The sequence below is a fragment of the Drosophila subobscura genome, chromosome E (assembly GCF_008121235.1).
Source record: "Drosophila subobscura isolate 14011-0131.10 chromosome E, UCBerk_Dsub_1.0, whole genome shotgun sequence".
Taxonomy (NCBI): Eukaryota; Metazoa; Arthropoda; class Insecta; order Diptera; family Drosophilidae; genus Drosophila; species Drosophila subobscura.
The window spans coordinates 8,782,496-8,801,525 of record NC_048531.1 but is presented as its reverse complement, the minus strand read 5'-3'; the positions used below and the strand labels follow the sequence as shown (position 1 = coordinate 8,801,525).

Below are 19,030 nucleotides of genomic sequence, written 5' to 3'. Positions count from 1 at the left end.
TCACGTTGCGACTTCCGTGACGTTTTAATAGCACTAAGTATGGCGCATGCGCGGCTTTGAGCACTTGATTTATGGTAGTTACAGCCATCAGCCGTGGTCCATAAGCGACTGCAAATGAGGCCCAGCTCCCAGGCAGCAGCAGCAGTTCAGAGAGAGGTAGAACGTGGTAACTCCTCTATGTAAATGGTAGTTGACGTGGTAATGTTTCCCAGAATTCCTCTATACAGCAGCTGTTCTGTAAAAGGCCAGCCATGACCAGAGCTGGGGGTCCTGCTAATTGAAGGGGCAGCACTGGCTCTCTCTGCACGTTCCACATGGTTCAGCACGAATCTCGGCGAGACATTGCGTGTATCGATTACCAAACACAATGAGAGGCAAAAGCCAGGAGGCTGCTGGTGCCACCAACTGGATCCGAAGACACCCACTCACAGTTGGCGGACAACAGTCAGGGCACAAATTTGCCAAATGGCATCTCGATTATAGCTGCAGAAACACACACACACACACACACACAGAGAGACCTGCCACAGCTGCTGCTGCAGTGCATCATCAGAACCCAGTCACGTTCTTGCCATGCAATGCGTGGATGCCACACAGCTGAAGCTGCCATTCTGTTGCAATTGTGTGATTGAGGAGAGTTCAACGAACCTGTTGCTATTTATTTGCTATGTTTGCTCCTCCAGCCGCTCCCCACATCCCCCCGCATACACATCTCTCAGTGCTTCTGGTTCTGCCTCTGATTCCGTTTCTGTTGCACATGCGCAGAACTTGCCGCCAGCTGGAGCTGGCACAGAAGGCATCACCACAGACACAGTCTATGGGCTGCCATTGTTGTCGCCATCTCAATGCCTCACTGCCTGCCGACTGCCCCACTGCCTGCCTGCCTCGCATTAGCATATGGATATATGGTCGTAGCCGCTTATAGGTGCCCACTATGAACGCTCGTAGTTGTGGTAGCCTCGGTCCAACTTGAGACTGGATTATTTCCTGCCACAAATCATGGCATTCATTCTCGCACATGGCCAACACTCTCCGTCCACAATCACGGATCGCATTTGGATCCTAATCTTGTACCCTCTCGCTGCGACAACAAAAATCAATTTGTCTATTGCGCAAAAATGCTTAAAGCAGAAAAACAATAAACCAACAAACGAGACAATTTTCTAAAAGCTATACAAATTATTTTTACAACTTCCACAACTAATTTTTAGTGTTTACAAAAATCCAACAAAAAAAGGAAAAGAGCTGGAAAAATGCGTGTTTTACGAGCGAATGGCGTCACAATTGTTGTTGTTGTTTTGTTATTCAGTTTCTTTTTGGCCAAAGAGACACTTTTGTTGGCCATATTTAGTGGCACAAGTTGCCCAGTTTGTCGCTTTCCACGTGGTGGATGAAACTTGGTAATTGCCATTTCCACTTCCTGTAAATGTAATGTATGTATGTAAATACATACATTTGTACATATTTACATATGTACATTCATACATACTCGTCTTTACATGTACATCGTACGAGTAAGTATCTCCATGAATCCATAGATTTCATTTGGTGCCTCGCCTGCTCTGTCCTGTCCTGTCCTGTTTTGTCCATTTCTATAGCCCCAGTTCGGGTGTGCCACGGAGTTCTTTGTGGCAGCATGTCGGTGCTTCGGTGCCGGTGAATTATTGCCCATGCACACCTGCAACATACCTCCTCCTCCTCCTCCTCCTGCTGCTGCAATCTGCACCTGCCCCAGACCTCCGTGTATCGCGTGCGGATTAAAGCAGACTTATTGTGTTGGACTCGTCGCTCCGATTCGCTCCATTCCATTCCATTCCTCCTCCACTGCTGCTGCTGCTGCTGCTGCTGCTGTTGCTGTTGCATTCGGTGCAGTTCGAAATGGAGCCCGACTTTTGTGCCCAAAAGAGTTCAATGAATTGCTTTTACACCTCAAATCCGTTTTTCCCAACAATGCAATGACAAGATCGTAAATTAATTTCAATGGCTTTTCATTTCGTAGTTGCTATAATTATTTTTCATGCTTTGCTCTTAACATTCATTCGCTTCAGTGATGCCAACGGAAAACAAGCTACATATAAGCAATGTTCTGGCTAGAATATTGAAAAAGCAAAATAAAATAGTTTAGGAAGCTAAACAATCGATTTCTATTGATAAATAAATTTCAATTTGCAGACAGCTAATAATTCGAGCGATTAAAATGGTTGCAGTTATGTTTATGTCTATTAAAAGCTATCAAAAACAATCCCCAAAAAACAACAAATATTTCAGCACTCACCCACACATACCATTGGTTCATTGGACACACACACACACTGAACATATTCATACACCACACACTCACCATCCACATTCATATATTCATTTGCTGCACTTTGAAAAGTTGGCTTTAACTTTTATTTTCTGGGCATTCATCCATGGCTTAGCATCATAGCATTTACATATCTATGTACATAAACACATACATACATACATACATATGTATGTACGTAGTGCTTGGGGCTCATTCCCTTCCCCCTGTTCAGTGCGTGTGCTTTAGTTTTCGGTTTTTCTGTTTTGTTGTTCTTTGCAGGATTTGTTGGAGAAGCGGATGATTGAAGTGGAAGGCGCTCTGCTGCGTTTGCAGGAGGAGTTCCATAAAGTGAGTATCAAATGCCAGTTGAAGGAGACATTATGCTCCTCCCATCACCCGAGACCGGACATTGCTCTCTGAAATCAACATTCAGTTTAATGTCTCCATGTTGGGGCTTGGGGTCCGGCTGAAGCATTTTAATTTCCTGTGCGGTCAGAGTGTGAGCGAGATCTCAGACCCAGAAAAGTAGAGGGAGCACCACACATGGGCGTTGGGTGGACATGGGTTGAGGGTCATTAATCGTGTTGTTGCCATTCCAACGCTCGCTCTGTGCGGTTTGTGTGGTTTTCTCTCTGGCTCTGTTACTCCGACTGTGCCCCAGTCCTAGGTCGCCTGCCCAGTGGGCAATTAAAAGTTACAAGCTTGAATTACATGCATACCAGTACGAGCCAGCCCCATGTACCCAAATCAAGTTGACATCACAGAGCCAGCGCCGAAGAACTCTAGCTTGGCGTTGGGCTCGTCTTGCCCCCTTCCTGTCGACACCTTTTTGCACACTAGATCAAAACTTGGCGCAAATCTCGATCTAAACTGCCATCAAAATGGAGCCAAAGGAAAGTTTAATGGCCGGAACTTGGTCGGGCAGCATACGCACTTCCGGCTTTAGGTAATTGAATTTGACAACAAAAACCGAAAAGGAAAAAAAAACTCCACCATAACGAGTTGAAGAAAGACCCCGCCCGGGGTTTATGGTGTGAAAAGAAACAGCGTGTGGCCTAAGCAGCTCCCATCTAAGGCTCCAGCTTCATGTTCAGTTCCAGTGCCAGTTACTCCCACTCCGCACCATCTAACATCTTCTGGCCAATGATTTCCGCACCGAAATTGCCGCCCGCTGCCTGCCACAGGAAGCGGCAGGAAGAGACAGAACCATCGTCGAGAGGAAAAGTACATTCTGGCGTGGCCCGGCCCGGCGCTGGCCCTGGCCCTGGCCATTGCCTGATTTTCTATTCTTTTGGCAGGCGTCCCAACTTGGTTTGAGAATTTACGAGTATGGCAATGGCACTTCCCCGTGGCACACCCGCCTCCTCCCCCGCCGCATCTCTTAGACTCCTCCTTATCAACGTTGCAGACACACAGGCGGAGGTTTCGCTGGTGTGTGGTGTGGCCCCCATGCATGGGAATCCGATTACTCGAGGCGTATGCGGATATTTTTTCCCTTTTCTTTCCTCGCAAGAGTGGAAGGAGGATGCGGCAGCTGATGGGGAAGTGGATACATGAGCTACCGCTACCGCTGCTGCTGCCCCTGCCTGCCCAGCCTCCTGTGTGGCAATATTTCTGCACTTTATCTGTCTGTAAATAACGATTAACTATGCTATGCTGCTGCCCCACCCACCACTCAGCTCCTTTGGTTTCACTTAGTCAGATTCCCCTGCCCCCGCTCCGAGTGTGTGTGTGTGTCTTCTTTATTGTTATTGGCAAATAGAGAGAGAGAGAGAGAGGCAGAGAGAAAGACCAGAGACCATTGACAAGTCGAGCCACCAAAAGTGTGAATGTTGCAGAATTGGCCAAGACGAGCCAGAAACCCGTGAAGTAGAAGTAGCACATCAGGCAGCAGAAAGCAGAAAGCAGCAGCAGAAAGCAGCAGCAGCAGCTTGTTGGCCATGTGGCAGGCAATAAATGGCACGATTCAATGAATATCCATCTTGTGATTCGGCATGCCCCTCCCTATCATCATCATCATCATCATCATCCTCATCTGTTTCTAATTTGAGGGATAGGCCATCAGAGAGTGGGAGCAGAACGTTTACTTTGGTGAATTATTTGCGAATCGGAAATGTAATTGATTTGCCAAAGCCCAGACAACGGAGTGGCAGCAGAAAATGACTTGGATTATTGTCATCTAATTGATGGAAAAGTATCCACTAGCATTCAAGGCGGGTGCTCCAAGTGCTCCAAGGGATTATCCGTATTGTTGCCCAGGTTATCTGAGTGTCGTTTGCAAAGTTCTCCTTTTTTTTCTCGCTCTCTCTGAACCCTTCTCAAATGGCTGACAGTTGCTGTTGTTGCCGTGTTGCTTTTCGTTAGACTGTTGCCAATGCAACAATGATTCTTTGTATATTCCCTGCTGATCACTCACCCTTGTTGCCTATTCGTTTAGGGTACATTTTTGTATCAAATGTGTGGCAAAGGGTATCCCAAAAGCTTTACTGTGGGTCGTTCCGTTCTCTGTTGTTCCTCTCTTGTTGCTTTTGCGCTTGTATTTGGTTACAACAGCAGTGGAGGGGAGGAGGGGAAGTAGTCCTCGTGTCGAGTGCTGGACATGCCACGGGCTGACACGACACTTAATCCTTTCGGCTCCTGCCACACTGCAGCGTGTCCTCAAATATTTATATTTGGAGTTTTCGTATGAAATGTTGCCAAAACAGATGACAAAATGTAAACGAGTGGAATTTTTGTATGTCTTTAATCAATGGCGTTGGGCAAACGTTCATCCAAATCTGGCTTTGGCTAATGAAAGACTGATTAATGGAGCCCGGGGTCTGTCTCCCTAGAAGTGGGCATGCCCGGGCACGCCCCCTTTTCAGCAGGCAGCTCCACAAAGGGAAGGTTGGGGCGTTATGCATTGTCAGGTCAACAATGAAGAGCTCCTTTCACATCGAAAGCACGTGCTCAATTTTTAATTCCAACGCCAGACCAGCCAGAGCAGCCCTCATCCATCTCGCTTGCTCCCTCGTTTGCTGTCCCTTTGAGAAATCTGCGCTTTAATAAGCTCCATTGCATTCATCTTCAGAAGAGCAGAAGAAAGGGGAGCAAGAAAAAGTAGAGAGCAAGAAGAGCATTGAATAGAATAAAGAGAACAGGCAGAAAAACTGTCAACTGTCAACGGAGGGGGGCGTGGACTTGGACCGTTGTCTTGAGTGGCACTTGGTCGCTTACAAGAGCTTTTCGCGAGTACGAAGAGGAGTTCCGAGCTAGAGTTGAAGGTGGTGCCCGCAGGCGTGGCAAGAGTATCCCCCAGCATGAGCACTTTTTATTATCAACATCAACATCAGCGTGTGGCCCTCCAACCGCTGCTGGCTCTATCATCATCATCATCATCATCATTCGCGTTTGTCGTCCAACTTGAATTGCTAATAATTCTGTCGCAAACGTTTGATGGTTTACTCAGACGGAAATGAAGGCACCAATGCCGCTGCACCACCCGTGGAGCCGCTGGCACATCTCCTGGCAAAGATTGGTTGGGGGAGTTCTATGTACAAAGCCCTGTATATGGTATATTCCAATCTTTAGGGTAGGTCAGCCCTAGTGTTATATTGTTGCATATACTTATTAATGCCCATTAATTCTCTAAAAATCCACCCTTTCGCATACTACCCCCAAAATGGATTTGACCTGCAGGACCCTCGCGATGTGTTTTTTAAACCCCACGCGAATGATGATGATTCATACGCCCCCTCAAGCCAGCCGAAATAAACGAAATATGAATGTGTGGAAACTACCACCACTACATATAAAGCTCTATATACTCTCGCCACCTCTCTCCCCATCCCCTTTCGCACTTCACACTCCTCGTCACGCTCTGCTGTGTACCCTTGACAAAAAAGTGCAATGCAATTAATTTTTCGCGAAACTTTTGTGGTACGGGGAAGAGGAGTAGCAGTGGAAGGCTTCACTCACACTCTTTTGTTAAGGCATTGCTGTTCTCTCTCCCTCTCTCTCTCTTTCTCGCCCGCACTCTGCTCAAGTGACGTTTTAGTGTTTGCATTCGAAGCAGCAGTCGAAAAAATTCACGATTTGAATGGATCCGGATCACATCACTCATCCCCCAGGAGCAGTCCCAGGGTTGGTCGCTGTCCCTCGCACATCTGCAGAATGTTTGTTTTCTTGTTTACCCATGGAAGAGAGCCAGCAGGATGAGTTTCGGAGGGTGGGGACGACTGCCTGTCTGTCTGTCTGTCCATCTCATCCACAGCGCTATCCCCTCTTCCGTCGCGGTTCATTAAATTAAAAACGGCCAATTCGTAGACGAATTCAAAGTAATACATCAAAAATGCTTCGAGAGAGGGGAATGGCAGTGGAGTATGAGTGGATGAGAGAGAGAGCGCGAGAGTGAGTTAAAAGTTGGTTTGAGTGAGAGTTATTCCGGTTACTTGTGCCGGCTGTTGCCGCAGGATCAGAGTAGGGGAGAGCAGCCACAAACAGCTGAGTCTGAGTCCTGCTGCGGCGAATTGGTGCTCTCTCTCTCTCTCTCTCTCTCGCCGCAGCCGGCGCCCGAGGTGGTTGTTTTCCTTTACTGTTATACTGTTATCCTATGCCGCTATTCGTAACTTCAAATGGTTGCCATCCGCCGTCGCGACGTACGGTTTTTTTCTTGAAAGTTTTATTTTTTGTTCGTTGTTGTGTCGCTGGTCTTCCTGGAAATTATATCCTTTCTTCTAATTTGAGTTACGCTTTGTCGCTATTTTCGTTTGCTTTTTTTACCGAAAATTTATGCCGTGCCGTGGGGACAGGGCGCTGTCCGTGCCAGTGCTGGTGTCTGGTTGGACATAAAGTTACATACATCCCACTTTGCTGTTATTCTTACGCTTTTGTTGGTCGGTCTCGAAAGTTTGTGCTTAAACCAGCAACAAGAACAACAATCATTGGAATAATCCCATTAGGAATGATGGCACTCGAATAACGGACACGCCAAGGGACAAGAATGGTAAGAATCGATTGGGGATTGTAAAGCTGTGACATTGTGGGTTGGCAGGATGCTTGCCGGGCACCCGCTGCTCAATCTGCATGTTAATTAATAATAAGCGTGTCCATATTTCTCTCCCCTGCCTGAGGGACTCCCATCCATCTGAGAGGAATTTCACTTTGATAAACTCCCCCCCACACGTCAGCACAAAGCATGTTGTCCAGGGTGGGTGGCTGGATGGATGGATGGGACCAGCGTTACGTCTTAGGTACGGAAGTGCGTTTGCGGGTGCAAATGGCCGTATGATGTGCAACCCTGTGTAGTCCGCTTGGCTCGCTTTTTATCCCACGACACGGGTGCAACATGTTGCCGGGATTTGTTTGGTTAATTTCTGTTTTGGGTCTGTGGATTACGCTGGGGTTCACAGTCACCCCCCGAATCGTTTTTGGGCCACCCTCGTTGTGGGCCTTATGCTAATTGAAATTTATGCAGAGTTTCATTCGAAACTCCAAGTATCCATGGTTTCTCCCTTTTCCCTTAATTAATAAAAAATTCATGCTTGATTTTATAACTTCATCAATAAGCAGCACCGCTGTCGGCACCGTTTGTCCACTGCCTGCCCCACTCAGGTCTCCTCCAGAGCCTACTCCTCCTCCTACTCCTCCTTCTTCCATCACTTTTATGAGCAAAATTCACAATGAATATTTATGCGCGTCGCCTCTTGAATGGGAAATGCGATGTGGTATGGTGAGGGGTGGGGTGAGGACGTGGTGGGGCGATGGGTGCAGTAGCCGACAGCTGCCGACAGGCGCACCAGTTGCCCAAAATAGCGTCTTGGGTGGGGAGCAAACACAGAGAGAAAGAGAGAGTGAGGGAGAGACGGAGAGGCTTAGAGAGTGGCCCAACCGTTTTGGCCCTCTAATTTTATTAACACGTTCATCATTCCCCACCATTCCACTGCCATTTGGCTTTGGCTTTGGCTGGGACAAGTGGCGCCCGAGGACGGCAATCTGTCTGGCCGGGAGCTGGGAGCTGTGAGCCGCCTGCCGCCTGCTGTTGCTCCAAATAATGTTTAGGGGGGCACATTTTCTTATTGGGACTCGTCGGTACATGCATGAAGGCGAATTAATAAAAATTATTGCATATATTTGTAATTCTGGGCAGCAGAAGTCGTCATGGGAGTGGGAGGTTGCTGGGGCAACTTCTTGAATGGCGTGGCGCGTGCTGCTGCGTTTTATCGCCGATCCCCAGCTCCTGCCCCAGCTCCCCGGAGTGCTTTATTACAACCCCTCCACCCGAATACAGAGCTGCAGATGAAAGCATTTTAGAAATATTTCCATAGATATTAGGGCGAACAACAAAAGAACTGCAGCAAGTCCAAGGAATGTGAGATTGGAGTTCTGTGTGCTTCTCGGGAATGGCAGGAATCTGGGTATTTCTGATGAATAATCAAATTGATTAATAGCCCTGCTCTGCCCTGCTCTTCAGACCTTCTCCCCACCCACTTCATTGTGGCGACCCCACAGGGAAGGGAAGGGAAGTCGTTGAGTCAAATACACTCTCGGCTAAGCAAACATCGAAATCCCATAGATAATGACGATTGGAGATGCGCACGGGCTCCATTGTGTGTGAGTTTCCTGCTACAAATATACGACAATTGAGTGTATGATATGGATCTGGTGTTGCTTCGTGTCACGCGCTCATCTCTGTGGTGTCTAGCTCGTGTTCCAATCTCCGTCTGGCGCTGCCGATGACACTTCAATAATAAGTATTCCGTTTTGTTTACACTTGAAACTGTAGTTGTTCTCGTTGTCATTCATTATGTTTACACTAAGCCAAGCGATTTATAACAAGTGCCCCACTACACCGCTCTGCACCCTTCCACGAGTGTCTGTGTGTCTGAGTACTCGGTCACGTCACACAGATGAAATCGTCGTGATGTAATTTTTTATCGATTACAGTTCACGCCAATAGTGCCCCCCAAACGAAGCCAGAGATGGAGCTGTGGCTGGGGCTGTAGCTGGGCTGGGAGGCAGACGGAGCCGGTTGTTGACTTGGTGATTTATGGTGCTGCATTCATCAGAATGTGTTTCTAATGCCCGTCCATGGCCAGACCCTCCCCTGCTCCTTTGATCTGTCGCCTTTGTCGCTTTCCAATTTAGCTTGTAAACGGAGACTGATTGACACTGTGATACGGAAAATTAAATTGTCGCTCTTAATCGTCACAAAGTGCACTAATTTATTGTGTTTAATTTCTTTTGCTTTTCATTTAATGTTTTCTTCCACATTTTCTCTTTTCATTTTGCCCCCCGCCACCGCCACTCTACACACCACACCACACACACCAAACGTACTTCTTCCAGAGCCAATGCGGGTCGCCAACGTTCGAGAAGGAATTGCGCGAGCAAATTGAGAAGTAAGTGTCATCCAAGCTAAATTGTTAATCACGATAAGGACCGTGACTGTGGGTGTGCTAGTGTGAGAGCCAGAATTAGCAGGAGAGAGAGAGAGAGCAAGAATAGTTCCGTTACTTCAATTCATTGCTGGAATGCTTTCTTATGCATTCCATTCCATTGTACAATAAATTACTGGCAAAATATTTATTTAATTTTCCCGCCAGACACCCTTTTCGGGACCATTATGCAATTTTGATATAGTTTTTGCACTGCTTTTGGCAAAAAACTACGTAAATAATTCATACTCGTGACCAGCCACGCCTCCGCCTCCTGGCCAGGACAGCGCCATTACGCACAGCAAAAGACTGGAGCCGCGGCCGGCCGGCCGGCCTGAGAGCTAACGGCACCCAAAATGCAATTTTCCAAATTGCCAGAGCTGTTCCAAGGAGGGAGTGCAAGGAGAACACGAAAAAGAAGCAGAAGAACAACGAACAGCAGGAAACACTTACTGGCGGCGAACCCATCAATCACAGTGAACCCTCGCACCCGTGGCCCCAGTGTAATTACAGCTATTCAGATTTGAGCGCACATAGCTTTGGTTCTAGGCAAGACTCTGCCTCTCTCAAAGCTCGCTCTCTCTCTCCTCTTCATGGACAACATTAACTGTTAATTTAAAACATCGCTTCAGACGCACCCACACACAAACACACACCTACGAGTACACACTGATTGCGTTGATTTTTAGCAATTCGCTTTCATTATTTCTATATTTGTCTTTGGCTTATTCTTTTTCGTTTTCTTTTCACTTGCGCGCATCTCCACACTACACCTCTCGCTCACACCTGCAGCATGAGTCGCATTATGAAATCCAAAGAGCGCAAACAAATGCAGACATGTCGGGATCACAAGGCACTGCAGGTATGTATGGTGGCTCTCTAGTTTGGAGCGGAAGCGGGAGCGGGGAAGAGCTGGGATAGACGTCTACACAGCATGTGGAAAATCAATTTGCACAGCGAGAGTCGAGTCGAGACTCCCTCTGCAGCGCCGCCGAGAGGAGTTCCCGAGTCATAAATAAACGCATAAATTCATTTTTAAGAACAAAATCTCTCCCCTTGCTCCCATTCTGGCGCATACAAATTGTCTCTTATCCGTGGAGCAGGGAAATGGAAGCTGAAAATTGCTTCTGGCCTGGCCTGGCCTGGCCTGGCTTGGGCGCACTTTTTGCCGGAATTGATTGAACGCGCGGCTGGCATTAGGGACGCTCCATTGAGCCGGGCCAGGGGCAGGGGAGTTTGAGGTAGTAGATGGGTAGATGGAGATTCCTTTCCTTTCCCTTTACGTCGTTAACTTCTGGCAATCTTATTTGCGTCTCGCTACGAAACAATCCGATCCGAGCCTAACCCAATTTTGTAAAGACCATCTAATGAATCCAAGGTTTCCCCCTGCCCATTCATCACACAGATTGGGGCATTGAATGGCGTGCAGTGACCTTCGGGGGGCAGTTAACAAGTTGGCTTCGATCAATAGAGATTGGGGCATTCAGTGGTTGTTGTCTGGGGCCTGGGGTGGGGGTTTGACTTGTAACTACTGCTCACTTAGCACTTTTGGATCTGACACTCCACTCTGAAAAGTTGATGAACGAGCGGTACGTCTGTGACCCTCGTCAAGAGTGCGGGGCGCCCATGCAGCTGTCATTGGGTGGCACAAGGCTGAAGGTCTCCACTGTTGCAGGCACACACTTGATCCATTGTTTCCCCCCTTCCATTGCAGACGCGCTTCGCCCGCCAGGAGAGTTTGCTGCACTCCATGCAGCAGGAGAACCGATCCCTGCTCACACGCATCCGGCAGTATGAGCACTGTCTGGACGACGTGATGCGCAAGGTGGTGGACGCCATTGTGGCCGAGGACAACCTGCGCGAGGAGGTGAGCATGCTGAAGAGCCGTGTGCGGGATCTGGAGGCGCAGAACGCAGCGCTGTCCGCCAGTCCGGTGAAGGGGCGGGACGAGGGCTACTGCACGATGAGCAGTGGCCAGCCGCAGCCGTCGAACGGCCACCTGGAGGACCTGCCCGAGGAGCCCGAGCAGTGGCTGCTGCCGGCAGAGCCCTGCTCGACGGAAATGGAAGACTGGAGCATGTCGCAGGAAGAGCTGGCTGTGATGACATTCGACGACGAGCGAGAGCACCACCAGCAGCATCAACGAAGGAAACGCGACCACGACTGGCTCTGGCCCTCGAGTGACTTCATCAACTCGACCACCGTCGAGACGGACTCCGTTGGCGACGGCATTGCCCAGCTGCTGCAGCAAAAGGTGAGCGGCAGATGCTTTCCTTCCTTTGATTGGTTTCTATAAAGGATTTCTCTATTGCAGATTGTCTACTCGGAGGATGAGGAGGTGGCGTGCACGGACTTCACCAACGACTTCTACAAGCTGGTCAACATCCGCTCCAATTCGTCGCGCAGCCTCTACTCCTACCTCGAGGGCGAGACGGACGACGAGGACGAGGATGACGACGAGGAGGCAGACTCGAGCATGTCCGAGAGCCAAGCGGCACACACGGCCCGGGCCGCAGCCAGTCCCACGCCCAGCGAGGCAGGACGCGCCCAGCTGACCAGCTGCTCCTCCAGCGAAACGGACGAAAATTCGATCAGCCACCCACCGCCGCCGCTGCCGACGGAGTCGCATCAGGAGAAGGAGGAAGAGCCCGACTATGCGGTCATTGACGAGTGCCGGCGGCGCGTCAGCGACATCGAGATCGAGGACGTGCCGCTGATTATGAGCGCCACGCCCTTGCAGCCCCTCAATGAGCAGCAATGCATAGCGCAGATCATCAAGAGCGAGCTGCGACGACCGCCCCATGTGCTGGTCAAGTCCAAGTCGGTGCTGGAGGAGCAGGAGCCAAGCTGCATTCTGCGCCACAATCAGCGTCGCGAGCTGGAGTCCACCGTGGTGCGCAGCGACAGCATAAGCTGTGCCCTGATGGCCAAAATCTCCAAAGAGGCAACGCCCCCGTCACCAGCGATCGTGTCCAAGCTCAAGGAGCGAATGTTGAACCGACAATTCTCCGCGCCGCCGACATCGAGCCCCTGGCGCAGGAGCAACGGCTGGAAGCGGGTGACATCCCCGGTGCAGATACCAGCGGCAGCATCCCCAAAGAAGGTGAGTACATCTGCAGATACCAGAATGCATTCGTATCCTAATCTGCGACGTATTTGCAGAAGCAGGCCAAGTCGACGGAGCTGCCAAAGAGTTGCCTGCCGAAGGCGGTGCCCACCAGAATTCCAACGAGCATCAACTCCTCGACGTCATCCACCTCTTCGGTGTCCTCATCCTCGCCCTCGCCTTCGTCTCCATCGCCACAGTCGCCCCAACAGCAGCAGCCAAAACCCTCAGGACAGCAGCAGCGCAAGTCGAAAATTCCTCCGCCAGTTCCTGTGCGGCGATCCTATGCGAGCTAAGTGGCTGCGGCACCGCAGCGAAATCTCAACTGAATAATCGTCAAGCAAACAAATATTCAAAGATTTAAAAGACTAAATTGTGATATATTCAAACAAACAAAAAAACAAAAACAAAACACAGAGGAAGAGTGGAAGTGGGAGTGGGAGTGCCAGGAGCAGTCTGTAGCCAGCAGCCAGCAGCCAGCGGCCAGCGGGTTTTGTATGTAAGAATTACGAGTATTTATGTATTGTATATTGTAGACTTTTGGAAAATGTTTTACTTTGTAAGCAGCGGCACTGCCAACTGTTCCCTGGAGACGCCCAGGGCTCACCCTGCTCTATGTCAAGTATTTTGTAGAGCATCGCGGTTGCAGCCCCAAGAATCGGGCTTTAAGTAGAACTAAAAATATTATACAGCATAGGGCCACTCTTTGTCGCTGGCAAAGAGCCAATCAAAACTACTACCAATACTACTATTAGATGAACTAAAACCGTAGTCTTCCGCACAAATCGAGTGTATTCGCAGTAGGCATTTGTAGTATCTGGTTATCACACTACCAAACCAACAGTTGGACATTTGCATTTAAGGGTGAAATATATATGATGTGAAATTGCAATATAAAATGCATTTAGGTACGTTAAATACATACATATATATACTATATACACAAGCGTATGGTTTCTAAGCGAACATAAAACGACAGCAGTAACAATAAGCCTGTATATAACAGACCCGACCCCAAAAGAAGTCGATTCAAATCCCTCTTCTATACGTATAGTAGTTAGCGTTAGATCTGCTCTGCTCTGCTCCTCAGGCTGCTGCCAACGACTAATTAATAATAATAATAATCGCAGCAGCCCGCATCCTAAGTATAAATACGTATAGATAGATATTACACATAAAACATATACATAAATACATAGAGAACAGAACGCACTATAGTACTATGCTCGGCAGGTCAGAGAAGGTATCACTTTAAGCTCGTATAAACATTATAAATGTATTTTCTTAGCGTAGCAAGTACAAAAATAAACAAAAAAGAAGTTACAAAATATAAATTTTGACCCAAAACTGTGTGTTTCCTGCCCTTAATCTAATACACTGATCCATCAATCAACAGATTGAATAAGAATACAATTAATCAATAGCATAAAATTCAAACAAATTACAAACGAACACAATCACGATCACTGCCATCTAAAAGCAGACCGGTGGGTGAGCTTCTGCTCAAGATGAGCTCCAGCTTGTTCCTCAGCAGAAAAGAGTTTGTGCGGAATTCTGGCACGCTGACCCAGCAGCTTCTGTACAGATCCGTGTAAGAGCTCTCCAGGCACGTGCTGGTGCTTGCGTGTGGCACCGGACTATCAAAATACAGCGCTAATCGGTTCTGCCTGCGCTTCTTCTTTATCTCACGGCTACTGCTGCTGCACGTTGTTTCGAAATTTAGATTGCGGCACGCCAGCATATTCGCCCTTCTGCAAAGGTCGCCGCCCGACATCGCCTGAGAACTGCTTTCATTCACGTACAGCCAGTTACAGCCGACGAGAGGTGCTCTCTTGGGGTAGTCGACGGATAGGGCCTTCAGCTTTTCATAGTTGTCTGGCCGCAGCTCGTGCTTGACCACTTGGTAAGCGATGGACTCGTTGCAGGTGAGCGTGTGATAGGGCAATCGACGCGACTGCATTTGCCACATGGTGATGGCCAAGGAGTAGATGTCCGATGCGTCTGACAGAGGGTCCGACCGCAGGGCTTCCGGAGACATGTACCTGAGGGTGCCCCTGCCATTGTTCTGGCTCCGGCGGGCACAGTACTCGCCAATTTTAATGGACGATCCAAAGTCGCACAGCTTGCACATATAGCTGCGCTGGTAGCAGGAATGATGACCCATGCTGGAGGGTCGTGGCCCCAGAGCTACCAAAATATTGGTTGGTTTGACGTCCAGGTGCAGCAGCTTGTTCCAATGGCAGTAGCGCAGAGCAGCCACAATGTCCAACGTGATTCTATGCGGAAAAATAGTTAAAATGTAAGTCCGTAGCAGGAGATGCAGAACCACATACAACACTCTGTGGAATAGTGGCAACGCCAGCGTCTCCAGTATCTGCTGAAGGCATTGCCCCTTTGGGCACTCCATTATGACCATTCCAAAGGCAACGGCGGACTCTGTTTTTATGAGGCGCACAATGTTCTTGTGTTCCAAGTTCAGCAGATGCGACTCATTGTGCAGCGTGGAGACAGCCTGTCCCTTGATGATCTTCACCGCAACGGAGTGATCTGTTCATAATTCACAGCCGATCACTAAGATATATCCGCTTTATAGTCTAAAACATACCGCGATAAATGGCCTTGAACACGGTACCATAGGCACCGCGGCCCAGAACCTGACACCTGGTGCGAACGGGGGGACCATCCTTGAGCAGTTCATTGCGCTTCGGCGTGGTAAGCACAAGCTCATTTTCTCGATTAGCTACTGAAAATGACCTGCGTTTGCTTAATAATGAGAGATTTTAGTTAATTTTAATTAATTTCACACTGCTTACATTTTTACAGTATAACGGTGCTTTTGCTTGAGCAGCTGTGTGTGCTCGGTGTGTGCGCTGCCAGACTGTCGGAAAAATATGAATGGTACATGGAACGAACGCGCTAAACATCGCACGGATTGGCGCCACTGTTACTTATGTTTTTAAAATTAGTTTTGTTTAATATTTTCATTTTAAACTATTTATTTAATAATGCACACTGTTTCACTTAAAGAGGTCTCTTCAGCCAAGACTAATAGCCAAAATCGCACAATGTATACACACGTCAAATGTTAATCGTAATCGATGGACGCGCATGTCTAGGATTTTCCAGGCTGGTCTTCGTTTTGGGCTTAATACAATACCAATAAATAATATAAAATATGAATGCTGCTGGAAATACATTCTCAAATCTCTACTGACGCTCTCTGTGCAATTGCTCCGTCTCAGTCCGCAGGATCTGTAATAAAAATACTCTCAATTAACGTTGCTCTGTGGAGGATCAAGCAGGAACTTACTCGAAATACTTCCTGGATTTTGTCGGTGATGAGCTTCCGTGCCGTTTGCTCGGGCACTTGCTTATTCTTTAGATCTTGGACAAAGTCATTCAGGTCCAGGGGCTGGCCGATATTTATGGTGACCTTTTTGCGCCACTGCGGCACATAGGGCTCAACATTTGGCAGTACATCGTCCATGCCCTCGTGCCACAATGGCAGAATAATGGGCACCTTGGGGGAGTCGTAGATGATGCGGCCCACGCCCCACTTCAGTCGCAACTCCTCCTTCTCCATGTTCACCTTGCCCTCGGGAAACACGTGCACCCACTGGCCCGTAGCGCACTTTTCGATGCACAGATTGATGGCCTCCTGGTAGACACCATAGCCGCGCACAACAGGAATACATTTGCCTGCACAGAAGGGGTAGATCAATTAGTATAAATAATCTGTGAAGGGATCGACTCGACTGCCTACCGAACATAAAGAACATGGAGTGGTACATGTTGGTGAAGCAGATATCGTGGGCAGCCATCGACCAACGAACGCAACTGGTATTGCATGCCTGACGCAGTGGAAGCATGCCCCACAGGCAGGGGTCATCGAGGCAGGAGTAGTGGTTGGAGACGGTCAACAGGCCCACACCCTTGGGACGCTTCGATATCAGGTCAACGAGCAGTTCCTTGTTGTATACGCGGGTTTTGTTCACGATCACTGTAAAAGGAGAAAAACAGAGACGAGCATCAGCAGAGATCAAAGCATCTGCACATGTAAGTTATGTAAAGGCAAACAATTAATATGGCACACGCTTGACCTCAATTGAATGCGAATACAGCGACAGAATCGGTCAGAGAATCACGGTCAGAGCCCATAGCCATAGCATTTAGCGAGGAGCGGGCAGTGATTGCCGCCGAATGTTGTACGAGGTCGGGGGTCATGGGCATACTTACTCAGTAGAATCTTGCTGAAGATGCCGACAGCAGCGATTACAAAATGGCTGGCCAGCCACCAGACTCTTGACGGGCAGCGCATCCTTTCGAATACCCAATCGATGTTGTAGGGTATCACCACATCCGTGGGCATGTTCATCCGCGGTTCCTTGTCCGACATTGTGGGCGGCTGTGGTGGCGGCGGCTGCGTCTGGATTGGCTGGCTGCTCAGAGCCTGCTGACTGACGGGATGACGGGAAGTGGCCGGACGTGGTTCCGTCTGTTCCTGCTTCTGCAGTCCGGCCGTCGATCTCTCATCTGGCACTGGGCGGGTCTCTGGCGCTTGCACGTATTGCTGCAGAGTACAAAATGCTTCAGCAATGCTATATAATGTGGTTATGGCTATGCTTATGCTTATGCTATGGCTACGCGGAATGGTGTAACACGCAAAGCCTTGTGCTAACCATGGAAACCTATTTATTTATCTTATCTCGGGCTTACGGAATTGAAACTACTGGAATGCTTTTGTTTTCGCTTGGCTCGCCGCACACTGCTACGCATTTTGAATAATATTTCGTATTTGATTTCTACTTGATGTAAAATGTCAAACCAGAACGAGAACACAGTCGACCCCGTACTGAACTTTGTGTGTGGACCTGAACTGTGTGTTGTGGTTGTGCCACAGGTCCCCAGCATGCGCACTGGGCAGCAGCAGCATTACCAGCACCAGTGGATGAGGGCGGAATGGGATTGACAGATAGAAAGAGCGCAAATGGAATTGCTGCATCTCATCTTGGGGCGGCACAAAGAGCGCGATAAGAAAGGCGGAACACAACACAACACTCACATTGTGGAACGGAAGAACGCTCAAGGCTCAACTCATTCGGTTTGGTTTGCAATTAATTTGTATCTCTCGCGTGTGGCCTTCAGCTGATGCAAGACATTTTGTGCGTCGTCTCAATATCGTTTCTCGCACGTATTAAAGAATTCTGTTTCTGTGTATGCACAACTGCACGAGCAGCGACCAGGCGGCGGGAACTTTCAAGTTTAACTGATTTTCGTCTCTACGAAATATCTCAAGTTCAAATACGGCAAAAAGCACTGGTATAGCCCAATACAGCAAGGGCGAGAGAGCGAGAGAGAGAGAGGCCCATACACCTGACACACTGATACAGAAAGAGAGAGAAAGAGAAGAGCAACAGTCAAGAGGCCGATTGTGCTCCGGCATTATCAGTTAGTAGCCAAAGTGTTGAACTAAGCACGCTTCCACACAAGATGTTCACATTGCGCACACTGCATACATACACACGATACGTGTACTTTTGAGATAAGACACGAAAGCACATACGTAAGTCGGGCATTGGCATGAGGTTTGGCTTTTGAATTGCGCGCCACTTGTTGACATTGTTGTGGTGGGTGAGGTGGAGGTGAGATTCGGCACGACCGCAATCAATACCCTGTAAATCCAATAATTAATAATGGCCCCACTTACCCTCGCCGACAAAGCAAAGATGCTCGGATGAAGGCCATTTGCCAGTGGCAGGTGTATGCGTCCCCAATAAAGACTCCGCGTGGCACATGCCGCTGCACTTTGCACGTGCCTGTAGCGGCACAGATTTGCACACACCGCCATCAACATGATGAATACTATATGATATGTTCTGCAGACTTTTAATTCTTGCACCGGCGCGTGTTTTACATAACCGTTTGTTTTGTTTATCCGTAAGATACACTTCCGAATTTTGGACTCTTCAGTTTCGCCAGCACCGCGTCATCATCTGGCCATCGGCAGCGCGTTCAGACCCCCATGTGCGTACTGGTGGGTAACGGAACATTACATGTGCGCATGTTCGTGAAAATTTGTATTGCTAAAAGGCCGGGCCGGGATAGCTGCCAAGGCCGAAAGATACCTAGATAAATTGGAAATTAAATAAAAACAAGGCCGAATTTCACGGCAACAGCTGTTCGCTTTTTGCCATTCGGAGCATTATACAGCACTAACTG

General features: G+C 48.6%; 3 protein-coding genes across 9 annotated transcripts in view; 1 reads left to right on the top strand and 2 right to left on the bottom strand.

The window, feature by feature from the left end:
* Positions 1-13,223, top strand: part of LOC117890723 — a 31,413-nt gene extending 18,190 nt beyond the window's left edge. Inside the window, exons 4-9 of one of the 4 annotated variants that reach the window (XM_034795767.1) lie at positions 2,570-2,638; positions 9,617-9,669; positions 10,498-10,567; positions 11,420-11,959; positions 12,020-12,808; positions 12,868-13,223. In XM_034795767.1, coding sequence (XP_034651658.1) covers positions 2,570-2,638; positions 9,617-9,669; positions 10,498-10,567; positions 11,420-11,959; positions 12,020-12,808; positions 12,868-13,107 — 1,761 coding nt within the window. In that variant the 3' untranslated portion in view covers positions 13,108-13,223. The remainder of the gene's footprint in view (positions 1-2,569; positions 2,639-9,616; positions 9,670-10,497; positions 10,568-11,419; positions 11,960-12,019; positions 12,809-12,867) is intronic. The other 3 variants (XM_034795768.1, XM_034795769.1, XM_034795770.1) reach the window with 3 other exon arrangements.
* Positions 13,224-14,057: 834 nt separating this feature from the next.
* Positions 14,058-15,745, bottom strand: LOC117890748 (proto-oncogene serine/threonine-protein kinase mos). The gene is made up of 4 exons (XM_034795805.1): positions 15,625-15,745; positions 15,417-15,565; positions 15,145-15,358; positions 14,058-15,087 (listed from the first exon to the last, which is right to left on the bottom strand). Coding segments are annotated over exons 1-4 (1,200 nt in total). The 5' UTR covers positions 15,627-15,745; the 3' UTR covers positions 14,058-14,252.
* A 49-nt stretch (positions 15,746-15,794) lies between these two features.
* On the bottom strand, positions 15,795-18,955 carry LOC117890746 (tafazzin homolog). Of its 4 annotated transcripts, none has more exons than XM_034795802.1 (5): positions 18,519-18,955; positions 17,048-17,381; positions 16,575-16,811; positions 16,122-16,510; positions 15,795-16,063 (listed from the first exon to the last, which is right to left on the bottom strand). In XM_034795802.1, the coding sequence occupies exons 1-5, from the start codon at positions 18,663-18,665 to the stop codon at positions 16,019-16,021; spliced, it is 1,152 nt and encodes a 383-aa protein (XP_034651693.1). In that variant the 5' UTR covers positions 18,666-18,955; the 3' UTR covers positions 15,795-16,018. The 4 variants fall into 4 exon arrangements, with proteins under 4 accessions (XP_034651693.1, XP_034651695.1, XP_034651692.1 ...); XM_034795804.1 differs by lacking the exon at positions 18,519-18,955 and adding an exon at positions 17,874-18,072; XM_034795801.1 differs by lacking the exon at positions 18,519-18,955 and adding an exon at positions 17,528-17,675.
* Positions 18,956-19,030: the final 75 nt, after the last annotated feature.

Coding starts and splice junctions, on each gene's coding strand:
- LOC117890748 (XM_034795805.1), bottom strand. Junction 15,359..15,416: donor GTTCAAGGCCATTTATCGCG/GTATGTTTTAGA, acceptor AATTATGAACAG/ATCACTCCGTTGCGGTGAAG. Junction 15,088..15,144: donor CCACTATTCCACAGAGTGTT/GTATGTGGTTCT, acceptor TTTTCCGCATAG/AATCACGTTGGACATTGTGG.
- LOC117890746 (XM_034795802.1), bottom strand. CDS start 18,665: ATGTTGATGGCGGTGTGTGCAAATCTGTGCCGCTACAGGCACGTGCAA. Junction 17,382..18,518: donor TCTTTGCTTTGTCGGCGAGG/GTAAGTGGGGCC, acceptor TGTACTCTGCAG/CAATACGTGCAAGCGCCAGA. Junction 16,511..16,574: donor CTCCATGTTCTTTATGTTCG/GTAGGCAGTCGA, acceptor CCTTCTGTGCAG/GCAAATGTATTCCTGTTGTG.